Genomic DNA, 13515 nt, shown 5'->3' with positions numbered 1-13515 from the left:
CGCGTCTTGGGATTTTGCCTCGATTGTCGCCTGACAAAAAGCGGTAAAATTGTGCAAACAAAATCGCAGGATGCCTGTTGACAGGCATCCTGCGATTTTATTTGCTCCGATTTGGCAAACCACAATTTGTCGGCGATTTTGCCGCGATTGTCGCCTGACACAAAATCGGGGGATGCCTGTGGCCCAAAAAGAAAAACGTATTTTGGGGGCGACAGGCGTTCCATGATTATGTTTGTGCGATTTGTCGGGCGACAAGCGCAGCAAAATCACACCACCATTGAAAGTAACAGGATCGCAAATGCGTCCTGCGTTTTGCAGCGATTTTGAACGCCTAGGTATGACTGGAGCCTCATAAAAAAAGGGAATAAAAAGGTATATATAAGATTTCGTTTGATATATCTATACAAAAATGTCTTGCCTTTGATTTGTGTTTGGGGCGATAAGAATACAGATGTGTGTCAGTGTATGGAGGGAGAGGCATGGATGAGCGGCTGAGCCCCCCCCCCCCCCTACAGGACATGCTGTCATCTCCCCGCCCCCACGATCTGTGATTTCCCCGTCTTGTTGTGACTGGCACCTGGCTCATCTGCTGCCAGCTAATCCCCACTTCCTACCTGTCCTCCCCCCCCATCCAATCCGGAGGGGAGGAGGAGAGGAGGCGGGCGGGGCCAGCGCACCACCAACCCCTCCCCGGCTCATGAATATGAAGCGTTGCCCCGCCCCCCGGCTCCTCCCACCCGCCGTGGATAGATGAAGCAATGAGTCAGTGCGCTCGCAGAGGGCTCTCCGCTCTGCCTCTCATTGTTCGTCTCATCGGACGGGCTGCAGCTGATTTGCAGGGGAGAGAAGAAAAGGATCGGGATCGATAATAGAGGAGAAGAGAGAGGGGGATAAAAGAGGAGAGGAGGAGCGGGCACCGTGCATGCTGGAGCACAGCGCACCTCTCCCATCATCGGCGTCTCAGCGGCTCCGGGACTACAGGGAAGGACGGCAATGCTCTTACGGAGGAGATCCCCGTCCGCCGGCTGGGCAGCCTTCAGGCTTCTCCTGGTCTTGTTGTGCCTGCGGGTGAAGGTAGGTGTGTGCACCTACCGGGGCCCCCCATACACAGGGGATACCCAGCATCCTCCTATAGAGGACCGATCACCTCTGCAGGCTGTCACACTGGGAGCATGCTCCTTCCATGGATCTGCTGGCCCCTGGTGTGTGATTGGGGCCCCTGAACACTGTGTGGCCCCCCAGATAGGAACACATGTACTACTTTATCTCTTCCACACCCTGACATTGTGTTCTTACCGTCCACCTACCTCTCATCTGTCATGGATCTCTAACCCTCTCCTGTGATCATCTCCATCCCAAGGATCACCCCCCCATATAGAGGATTAGATTACTTTTATTACTGTTAGAAGAGTCCAATCAGATCTCCCCATTTACCGTCACATGGACTAAAAAAAACTTCCATATCCATGTGGAAAGCTTTGTGAATTCTGCCTTCTCCTGAAGGGTGATCCTGGTCTACCAACACCTGTAGTAATGTGCCTGCAGTCTCTGATCCTCCACTGCAGTCTCTGACCCTCTCCCTGTCTCCTATAATTTTATATATCCTGTTCTTAGGCTCCCAACAACTCCTGTACCATGTCTGCATTCTCTGATCATATCCTATAGTATGTCTGCAGTCACCAATAACTCCTATACGGAGTCCATCGTCTCCTAACAACTTCTCTAGTATGTCTGCAGTCTCCAACCATCCCCTGTTGCATGCCAGCAGTCTCCAAGATCTCCTGTAGCATCTCCATAGTCTCTGATTGTCTCCTGTAGTATGTCTGCAGCCTCCAATAACTTCTGTATTCTGTTCATAGTCTTGTAACAATGTCTTTAGTGTGCCTGCAGGTCTCTGACCATCTCCTATAACTTTCCTTCATGTCTCTGCCCCTCTTCTGTAGCCTGCCTGCAGGTCTCTAATAATTCATATATCATGTTCTTAGGCTCCCAACAACTCCTGTAGTATGTCTGCAGTCTCCAACCATCTCCTGTTGAATGCCAGCAGTCTCCACTAACAACTATAGCAAGGCCATAATCTAATTATCTCCTGTAGTATGCCAGCAGCCTCCAATAATTTGCACATCATGTTAACAGTTTTGCAAAAACTTCTTTAGGCTGCCTGCAGTCCCCCTGCCCGTCTCCTGTAGGCTGCCTGCAGTCCCCCTGCCCGTCTCCTGTAGGCTGCCTGCAGGAATTTAGTATAGTATGTTCCTAGTCTCCCAACAACTTATTTGTGTTTCTGCAGTCTCTGACTATTCAGTGTGGCACGTCTGCAGTCCCCAAGATCTCCTGTAGTATGTCCATAGTCTCTGATTTGTCTCCCTGTAGTATGTCCATAGTCTCCAAAAACTCATATACTGTGTTCATGGTCAAACCAACTTCTAAAGTGAGTCTGACCATCCCTTGTAGTAATTCAGCGGTTCTCTGTGTTAGGACATGAAGGGAATGTTCTGTGTGGCCCTTTGGGGATGACAGGGGCCCCTATATCGGGAACTAGTGTTGGGTTTCTTGCAGTGCTTGCTGTGGTGCTCATAGGTGTGTTCTCTGATCCCTATAACAGGTGTCTGTAGCGTCGGGCCAGTTCGAGTTGGAAATCTTATCTATGCAGAACCCCAATGGAGAATTGCTGAATGGGAATTGCTGCGACGGCAGCCGGAACACCGTGGACAGAAAGTGCACCAGGGATGAGTGTGACACTTACTTTAAAGTTTGCTTAAAGGAGTACCAGTCCAGGGTGTCCGCCGGAGGGGCATGCAGCTTCGGCTCTGGATCTACCCCTGTTCTAGGAGGCAATTCCTTCAGCCTGAAGTACAGCCGGAACAGCGACAAGAACAGGATTGTGCTCCCCTTCAGCTTTGCTTGGCCGGTGAGTCAAACGGGATCATTGCTGAAACTTTGATTTCTTTTATTATATCCTCCACTCGGAGTCCTTTAATGTTTTTCTAGTAAATTTTAATACTTTTATTTGGCCATCAAAATGGGTCTGCAACCTCCAGGATCCCATGTGGTACTTTGCTCCATCTAAACACGCGTACGCACCACTAGAGGATGCCATGGCATACACAGGGTCTGCAGTGTTGCAGATCCATTTTGGGGGCAAAAGGTTTAAAAGGGAACCCTGTGCTGATCTACTGAAAATGCTGGTTGCCTGGCTGCAATGCTGTTGCTTGATTGGCCGCAGCAGCGACTATGAAGCTGTTGATGTCTTGAAAGCCAAGCAGCTATCATTTTCCAGAGGACAGCTTCTGTAGTCTCAGCACAGACTTCCTTTAGGTAAGGCAAGGCATCAGCTGTCGGTGCTGCTGTGAAGGGTTAATGGTTCTCAGCCTAGCGTCATGTAGGGATGGATGAGGAGGGACCTTCCTGAGCAGTGGGGTAGTAGACTGATCTCCTCCAGCGGCTGGTCCAGGAGATGGGGCGGAGTGCCTGGCCATATAAAATGTGCTGTGTGTGTGTATTAGGTCACTGTGCATTGATGCCAAGGTGCGCTGTATAGGAATTCTTGTGTGAAATGCGTTTTTTTTTTATTCTGAATGTATTAGAAGGTCAGGAGTTCGCTGTGTGGTGTCCAAGTAGAAGTGACAAGCCAGAAGTAGATTAATCTCCTTTTAAACCTCTCTAGCGACGTCCGGCTGAGCCGTGTTGTCCAGTCCCCCTCCCCGCTTCCCTCCTGTGGTTTATATTTGCTTACCTGCAGTTCCAGGAAGGATCCCGGCTATAATAACTGAGGTTCACAGGATGACGGGTCAGCCCGGTCTAGCGCCTAACCCTGGCAGGACTTTAATTGGCAGCTGAATAACCCTTGCAAGATACACTTGCCTGTTAGCACAGCACTTTTTTTTTGCCTAGGCGTGATGATTGACAGCTGTAGCCAACATGAAATCTGCAATGGCTCATTTGCACTGCTTCCTTCTGTGAAGAACAAGTGGGCTTCCATGTGGTTTAAATTGTTAAGCCGAAGCCAGCCTGGGTGGTAATTGGCCTTCGGTAACCCAGGGGAGACTGTTATTGCTTGGGTAAGCTATCCATTTCTTTTTTTTGCATGCTTTCGGAGGCAGGCCTGGAATGAGTCCAGGAGGAACACAGGTTTTTTTTTTTTTCTTTAATACTGTATCCTCATACCTACCGTATCTGCGAGCGCCCTCCCTGTTCCAGCGGTTGCCCTGCCCTTCCCCTCCAGCTGTGTCCTTCGCTCCCAGCCAGGTGTTGCAGGGTGGGTGTGCAAGTTCCACCAAATCAAGGAGTGCCACTTGGATTAATCATTGCATTTCTTTTTTTTTTTTTTTTTTTTTTTTTTTTTTTTTGTGCTACGGAGACATTTTCTACCCTGTGTAGCAGCGATTCCAGAATCCAGTCTGTCTTTATCAGAGAAATGAACTGCTTGCACAGGGATCTATTAGACCTCCAGCCTACGTTGGCTGGGCAAGTCTTCATTTCCAGGGATGCTGCTGGATCTGATTAGACTTCTCAAGTACAATCATTAGGCACATTCTGTAACCTAAAACACAATTTTAAAGTATTGTGTAGTAAAAAAAAAAAAAAGTTATATGTAATCTCATTTAATGTATATTAAAAAAATATATATCATCATCAAACCTTCAATAATAGACCATTGCTTTGAAGGACTTTATGGCACAGTTTTATATATTTAAAAAAAATAAAAAAATATATATATTCTACCAAAGTGTAACTAAAGGCAAAACTTTCTTTTCTTTTTTTTTTTCATTCTTTTTATTTTTTTTTTTGGACAGTGGAGAAGGATTAGAACCCTTGTCAGTTTTTATTGCTGTCTGATAGATTCACCCTCTGCTCCGTTTACCATCAAAAGTAACAGAACCCCAAATTCTGGGTTGTCCCCAGTTATAGATGGGAAATCTTCTTTCAATGGGGACACTAGTTCTGGTCACCGGGGGTCTCCAAGGAATTCCTTTTGCAGCGATAACAGTAAAAGAGGGGAAATCTTCCAGTGGGGACATTAGTTCTGCTGACCTGGAGGTCCCCAAGGAATTCCCTTAATTTGTGGGGGATTATCTCACTTTCTGTTTTGTCTATGGGGACAGAAAGTGAAGGTAAATCTCCGCAATGGGACATGGGGGGGGGGGGGGGGGTAAATAAAAATAAACTCCACAGGGGTTCTAACCCTTCCTTATTCTATCCGAAATGAGAAGTTTTGCGTATAGTTCTACTTTAAAAATCAGGAACTGTCCTATTAAAGAGGGAAAGTTGGCAACTAATGGCAGCACTAGTACTTTTAAAGTACTGCTCAAGAATGGGTATACAGATCGTTTGTATTTGAGGTTTATCTAAGCTTGGGAAAAGTTTACACTGAGATTATTCAGGTGGATCACTGCTGAGTATCACATGTGTTTGCACTTGATTGAATAATAGTACTTGTCATGTACTCTGCATATGTTTTGGCTGACGTGCAAACAGCAATTTCTGTGTACTGGCATTGAGCAAAACAAATTTTGACCCTTATTATTATATTTAATTTTTTATATTTTAATTTATTTTATTTTTTTTACCCTTAATCTCCTTTGGCCGTTTGCCCGCCGTTGAGTTGATAGCAGCCAGCTGAGTCTCTATCTTGGCATCATCTTAACTGCCTTTTTAAAGTAGATTTTTAATAGTTTCATCTCCCATACTCAAACATCATTAAACAGACGAGTAAGTCCTTCCAACAGTTGAGTTTTGAACTTTTTTTTTTTTTTTTTTTTCGATCTAATTGCATTGTTTTCTAATGCTTTCCCCCCACCAGTCGTCAAATTAACTGGATATGGTGCCTGCTTGTGTGTGGGCATCCAATGCTTAACCTTGAGGGAGTTTAATTGGCTCAAAGGCCAGTTCTCTTTTGTGTTGTGGTGGCTTCCAGTCTCAAGCTTTCAACCTTGTTGATGCCCAATGGGACCGCAGTTATTTAAGTAATGAGGCCACCCTTGTAGAGCAGACCAGTATGGAGCCAATCAAAAACTCAAGGCTTGCTATATTGTCAGTTCCCCTGAAAGTTTGTGTTCAACTGTCTGATTTTATAAGTGGATTGTATAACACTCCTAAAAAAGAATGTAGAAGACGTGTTTTTATTTTATTCTGTCTTTCCTTGTGTTGGGAATACCGTCTCCTATCAGCCCACTTTCCTAGGCTGCATTCGCAGTTAAAAAAAAAAAAAAAAAATCTTTCTTTTTTTTTTTTTCTTAAAGCACTACTGGCACAATCTCTTGGTTCACACAAGTAGCCTCTGTTGGTGGAGAGAGCCAGCTTTTGCTTGCAGTGAGATAAAACTGTTATCAAATATACCATCAAAGGGATAAAAGGTTTTATAAAAATCTGCGGTATTTGAAGTACTGCCAATGCATGTAGTGCCTCCATTGTTGTGCCATTTGACTTCACTTTCCTAGCCTTGCTTTGAAGGATGGGCTGCTTCGGATGTTTGCCTACTAACCTGAGGAAATAAACTCAGGTGTTTGATCCTGAACACACTTATGTCTGAGTTATGGATTTTTGAAGCGCTATGGTTTCCTTATCTAGCAAGAGGCAGGACACAACATAACGTTGCCTTGTCGTGCTGATTATTTATTTTTTTCGCTTGTTTTTGTTTTGAAACTTTTATTTTATATTTTTTTTTTTTTTTTCTTTTGTACTTCAACATTAGTCTTTCTTTTGTTTTTAAACGTTTTGTGTTTATGTATAAGAGATCTTCACTAGAATTTTACCAATAGGGGGCGCCGGTTCATTGTAACCTACATCGTCTGCATTTGATTTCAGTTTGTGAACAGCAGCATTTTGGTTTGCTGTCAATTCATGTAAATGTGTCTAGGCATGATGTAGATCGAGATAGTTTATAGTTTACCGTGTGACTCTCTCCCCTTTTTTATTTTTTTTATTTTTTTCTCTTGCACCAACATACAATTTTTCAGGGCAAGCTTTTGGAGTGTGTCCTTTCATCAAGGTCCCAGCAGTATCGCAAATAGTACTTTAATTGTTTCTACCTTGCAAGAATAGGTTTCCCTTTAAGTCCTATGGGAAACCTCACACCACTGCACTACGAGGACGGTGCATTTTGAAAAAATCCAGCATGCTGCATCTTTGGTGCGGTTTTGAAAATTGCACTAAAAACGCAGCAACAAAAACGCATGCTTCCATGTATGTCTAAAAACTGGTCTGTTGCGATTCCATTGTAGTGTTAAAAATCCTGCTTGCTGCATTTTTTGGTCAGTTAAAAAAATGCACAAAAAAAAACACACCTCCCAGTTCAAATGCATTAAAAAAAGCAGCAAGAACGCATCATTAACGCACCCGTGTTATATTATTATTATTTTTTTTTTTTTTATGCGGTTTGAGTCACATAACCTATGAAAAACATAAGCACAGCATGGTAAAGTCGGTGCAAATTCACTGTAAAATTGGCGTGAATTCACGGCAGATCCCTGCAAAATCGCGGTGCGTTTTTTGGTGCCATTATCTGCACTATGCCAATAACTTTTTTTGGTCGAAATTGTCAATGTTGGTGCATTTCTACTGGAAATGCATCTGAAACGCAGCAAAATCCTGGTAAAAAACACATATGCCTTTTTACTGACCTATTGCTACAGAGCAGTGTGAAAGGGCCCTAAGGCCACCTTTCACACTTGGGGCGTTTTTCAGGCGCTTTAGTGTTAAGAAAAAGCGCCTGTAAAGCACTTGAAAGAAGCTGCAACTGCAATCCCAATGTAAAAGCCAGAGTGCTTTCACACTGAGGCGCTGCACTGGCAGGGCGTCAAAAAAAGTCCTGCAAGCTGCTTCTTTGCAGCGGTGAATGCACTGCTCCTAAAGTGCCTCTTCCCATTGAAATCAATGGGAAGCGCCTGCAAAACGCCTGAAAAGCGCTTTTGGCAGCAGCGTTTTGTGGGCCTTTTTAACCCTTCATTTGGCCACTAGCAGGGGTTAAAAGCACCTCAATAGCGCTCGAAAAACGCTGGTAAAGCGCTGCTAGTTTAAGCGGTGCTTCACAAGCGTTTTTCGGGCGCTGACATTGTGAAAGGGCTCTTAACACACTAGGGCTTTGGTATTGTAGATGAGGCTTCTTTCAAGCACTTTTTTTTAATGCTAAAACGCCAAAAAAAATGCCCCAGTGTGAAAGGGGCCTTATAGAAGGGGACCATTTTAGTCCCTGGTCTGCAGGTGAAGGCTCATTTCTGACCTTTAGTTGTGGCCACACACAGCTGATAAAAGGGGTTCGATTGTGGTAGCCGATTCAAACTACATGTGTGAATTTGGGTGCACTCTACCTTCTGTGACTTTGTAGTGACTATTGGTGACATTTTGGGCCTGCATGGACTCATTGTTTGGCGTTCCTATACCATGTTTAATTCAAGAATAGGATTGCAGAGTTTTCTGTTGCCTAGGCTTGGGTTGGGTAATTGACCTACAGAATACGGTGCTGTAAATTTTAAAGGCACTGGTTTGAAGTTGCTAGGTTACCAGCAGCGTGCATGCTGCCATCGCACACTAGATTTATTGCGTTTGCGGAAGCGGCTGATTCTGTCCATTTATTCCTCTTTTCTAACTGCATTACGTCAGTTTAGGGCGCATTATGTTTGTGGTGGTTTGTGTAATTGAATTTACTTAGGCCTATAATTAATAGTGGTATGTGCCGCTAATCCAATTGTTTGTCTCTCAGGCTGCTGTGAGGCTTTAGAGGCCTACACATTGGACAAGGGTGTTTTCTCACTGCCTTGTATTTTATTTTCAGAGGTTTCTTGTCTGGATTCATGTAAACAGAGAATTACCTGCTGTATGATCTTGTCTATCAAGCTGGTGTTGTTGTTGTTTTGTAGACTAAGGACACCATTTGGTGTAATTATTAATGGAGTTTTATTGTCGTGAGATGACACGTTGGTGTTGTGTAACCTAGCCTATTAGAAAATGGAGGTTTTTTTAAGCTATCTTGGATGCAAACTTGGAAAACTATTAAATAGAAATTAAATTAAAAAGGCAGTAAAATTTGTGGTGGGGTTTGCATTTTGACATTGCGCAATACAGCTGCTGTGTGAATATACTGGATTTTTCCTTAATGTCATTGAAAATGTGGTGGTGTGTTTGTGGGGTTGGGTTAATATATTTTTCCCAAATGTTAAGTCTCCATATGTAGAATACTCTTGACAATTTTTTATATTGGCTATATTCAGTCACTGTATAATTATGTAGGGCCTTGATTAGACAGGCTCACCTCCTATAGGAGCCTTTCTCAAGCTTTACCTCCATAGGGAGCCCTAAAATTTTCAGGTCGTGGAACACTTTCTAAACACAATTCTTTGTGGCTCAGTGAGGAAGATGCCCCCCTACATTGGTGGTCAGTAAGGCCCCATTCATGTTTTGTAGCTTGAAGCCTGCAGCTACAAAATGCTGGAGGGGGGGAAAAACTATTCTCAATGGAGATGGTTCACATCTCCACTCCAAGTCGCCTGAAGCTCAAACACGTTCTGGACCCTTTTTTTTTTTTTTTTTTTTTTTTTTTGTTGCTCGAATTGGGCAGATTTGGGCTTTTTTCTTCTTTTTACATTGGTGACCTTTTGCCCTGCACAAAATTGCAGCAAAACACCATAAAAAATGCAGCAAAATAGTGGTAAAATCACGCAATTTTCTGCCTGAAAATGCTATACTCAGGTGTGACTCGGGACTAAGAATGCCCTTGCAAAGGTGATTAGAATGCCACCCATACCGATTTAAAAGAGTTGGGTCATTCTGGTTTTTCCCATGGGTATGTAGGCCTTAATCAGCCACAGGTCTAGGAGCCCCAACTAACCTTTGAAGAAACCTTTTAGGTTTCCACAAAACTCTGGTTGAGAATATCTGGCTGCTCTATGGCCTGTGACCCAATAAGAGCTTGTTTAATAAATGGCTATAGATATTTCAATAGAAATTATTATTTTTTTTTCTCTCCCTAAGATAGTGTACCTGAAATCCAGGATTGAGCTGACCTTGTCTTTGGAGCTGACATTCTGCCACAGAATTTGTCACTGTTGACTGTAACCTCTTTCCTCCTGTTAATGCCATTACCACCTAATGCTTAAGCTGTTCCTAAACCGTTTTCAAGTGGAGGAATAATTGGTGGACTTGCTCTTGGCTGGTGGTCATGACGCTCGCTGAGTGTTGGTCATACACCTATCCATAAGATATAAAGTCGACAATAAATTGATTGAATCCCGGCTGGTTCAGCAGGGACCAACTGAGATTCAATCCATCTATGGGCAGGCTGGTTATACCCAAGGCAATCCATCGATGGACTTTGGTACAGCCAGTCTTTCAAACTTTTTACATATGATTACTGCTGGCAGCTATAGCCACTAGCAGTGATCATTTTGTTCTGCTTGCCGGAATGGCTCCCCCAGCCTGTAGGCTTGGATCGGGGATCCTCAAACTACGGCCCTCCAGCTGTTGCAAAACTACACATCCCATGAGGCATTGTAAAACTAACATTCACAGACATGACTAGGCATGATGGGAATTGTAGTTTCTGAACAACTGGAGGGCCATAGTTTGAAGACCCAAGGCTTAGACTGATGGCCACTGCTCTGGTATGCAGAATTCAAGGGTTAGGTTTATTTAACCCAAGGCACACCATGGTAGGGTGATGATTTGAGGGGTAGTTCTACTGAAATGTCGGGGGAACAAACCTACAGGATGGTTTTACCCTTGGATAATTTTGCCTCATAGATTAGAAGGCCTTTTGCCAGGCAGTCTGTGCACAGGAAGTAAGGGGGAATCCCCTTAGAAGGGTCACCATATGCTTTACAATCTGACCATACAATCTCTATGCAATATTTAACTTTTCGATTTACCAGAATTATGTAATATAAGTATCTATCTACCTTATCTTCCTGCCCTTCACCCCCACCCCGTAGGGAGAACACCATGTCTCCACAGGAGGGTTTCTTCCCTGCAAAATCGCTCGCTCTATGGCCAGCTTTAGACAGTTTGTCATTGAACAAGTATTTTCATTAGATTTTCCCTCTCCTCCCATCCCTGTAAGAATTCAAAATTTTTATTTCTCATCTTATGACTCTACCTGCAACTGGTCACCAGGACAAGTAGCAAGGGCAAATATCCGTAGCAGGGGACATGTATAGTGATAAAAACCTGACAGGGGGTGTAACACATCCACCCTCTATCCAGAACAAAATAAAAGCACTGGATGTGCCTCTGGTCATTGAGACACAATCTGACCTTTCTTTGGGAAACTCTTATCAACTAGCCAAAGCCTTTCTTTGATTCCTTTCCTACAATCTTATCAGACAGAGTCGCTATCTTGTGACAATCGCTGCATTAGTGCTGAATCTTCATTGTTTTTTCCTGTCTGATAGCGAGGATGCCTGCTTGGAGGCCAGGTTTTGGCTTTCTGTTCAATGGCATGCCCCAGTCAAATTTTTCAAAAAAAGCTTTGAAATCTGGAGGAATGTTCTGCAAGCCAGGACTTCTGTTTCTCATCCAGGCATAGTTCTATGGAACCAGGCCGACTGGGATTATGCCGCCTCATTCCTGGCACTCTGGTGTCCTGTGTATGCCAAGTCCCATGCCGACAAATTCGCAAGTCAGGTATTCTCATCTTCGCCTACTGACGTTTTGCTAATTCTCCAGTAGAGGAACATTACATGGCTTTGCTACAAGAGGTTTTCAAACGTGACCAATGCCAGTAGGTACAACACACTTTGCTCCTTCTCCTACCATACCTTTTTTATTAGTCGCCTGGCCAATACATTTGCTTAAAGAGTTTTGGTAAAACTACAGATGGTTTGCAGTCAAAAGTCAGAAAATATTCAAAGCAAAGCATCTTGTACCTACCAGTGTGGGTCATGGTGGATGCGCTGTCCATTTTTTATTTAAGATGCCCAAAGCTTTGGGCTGGTTCACACCACAGTCTGTGTTTTGCATTTCTTGTGCGTTGCTTTTTTATAAATTTTAGTTCAGTACATTTGCGTTTTTGCTGCTTTCCATGCAGAAAATATGCAACATTTTCTACTTTTGGCTCCACTGGTGTAAACCAGGGCCATTGAAACGCATGGAAAATGATGTGCATGTTTTTTTTTGCTTTTTTTTTTAATATGCAAATTAACCCGTAGGCGCCAACAGTATGCAAATATGCAGCCTCTTGGAGGGGTGGGCCTTGGTGCACAGAGGTATTTGTGTACCAATTTGCAGACACAGCTGTGCCGAGAGTGCATGCACTGCAGGCTTTCCGGATTTGTTACTGGTGGCTAATGGAAAGCCCCTGATTGCTTCTTGCGACTGGAAGCTTTCTGTTCATGTGATCGCCTTGACAGCCAATCGTGATGGTCACATGATCATAAACAGTCTCCTGTCATCTGAAACTTCTTAAAGACCTGGGAGGTTCTTGCGCAAAGGGGGCTAAAAATGCACTGGACTGCATTTGCTGTGAACCAGATCTTGCCGTATAAAAAAAGTGTTTACTCAAGCTGGCCATGCATACAAACCTGTATGGACAGCCTGGTTGTACAGGAGTTGATCTATCCATTGACTTCTTTATAGCAAGCCTATTGGGTTTTTCCTGAGTGATCATTGCCGCTGGCTATAGCCGGCAGCACTAATCGTAGCACTAATGTATTCTGATGGCTGGGAAGCTTCCCTGCTGTTGTGATACAATATCACAGGCAGGAGAATTCCCCCATCCACCTTAAATGTGTGTACGAGGAATCCGAAAAAAAAAAAAAATATATATATATATATTATATTATATTATATTATATTATAATTTGGCAGAGACCCTAGGGAATAAAATGTCAATTGCTGCAATATTTTATGTCGCATTGTCTTTGCCCAGCGGTCTTTCAAATGCTATTTTTTTGGGAAAAAATACACTTCAGAAAAAAAAAAAACGAAACAGTGAAGTTAGCCGAATTTTATTTTTTTTGTTTTAATGTGAAAAATGTTGCGCCGTGAGAATTGTCATCTATATATAGTGCCAACAGTTTGCCTGTATAATAATCTTCTAAGCAAAAAATTGCAATTCTCATTTTAGCCAGAATCGTGCAGCTCTACTCTGTAATAATAAAGTCCCCATTGCATCGATCGTAGTAAAGTGATCAAACACTTTTTTTTTTATTTTATTTTTTTTTTATTGTAAATATTTTCCAAGCTTTATTTGAAACTTCTTTTCTACCCCCAGGATTCAGTTTATTGGCAGCTGTGAAACCAAACCTTTCTAGAATTGGGTGTTGACCGGCCATGCCATGCTGAGACTTGTAGTCCAGTAGTATCTTGGATTACCCCCCCCCCCCCCCCCCCCATTCACTTGTTGCACTGTGTAAGGCAGGTTTCCATTCTTGTAGAGCTACAACTCCCATTGTATGTTTTGCAAAGCATGCCGGTAGCCGTTGCCTAACAGGAGAACCACAAGCTCCCTGCTCCTGCCAAACCTTTCAGTGCATGACCCTCATTACCGCACTGGCTTGTGGTTTGCAAGGCTTTGTCCCATTGTCA

General features: G+C 43.5%; 1 protein-coding gene across 1 annotated transcript in view; it reads left to right on the top strand.

Annotated features, from left to right (window-relative positions):
• The first annotated feature begins 733 nt into the window (after window positions 1-733).
• The window catches only part of JAG1 (jagged canonical Notch ligand 1), a 75652-nt gene continuing 62870 nt past the window's right edge, over window positions 734-13515 (top strand). The window contains exons 1-2 of the mRNA XM_077485902.1: window positions 734-1074; window positions 2603-2908. Coding sequence (XP_077342028.1) covers window positions 994-1074; window positions 2603-2908 — 387 coding nt within the window. The 5' untranslated portion in view covers window positions 734-993. The remainder of the gene's footprint in view (window positions 1075-2602; window positions 2909-13515) is intronic.

The sequence above is a fragment of the Lithobates pipiens genome, unplaced genomic scaffold (genome assembly GCF_037356315.1).
Source record: "Lithobates pipiens isolate NorthernLeopardFrog02 unplaced genomic scaffold, aLitPip1_a1.2 Scaffold_18, whole genome shotgun sequence".
NCBI lineage: Eukaryota > Metazoa > Chordata > Amphibia > Anura > Ranidae > Lithobates > Lithobates pipiens.
This window is presented reverse-complemented; position numbering and strand designations above follow the sequence as displayed.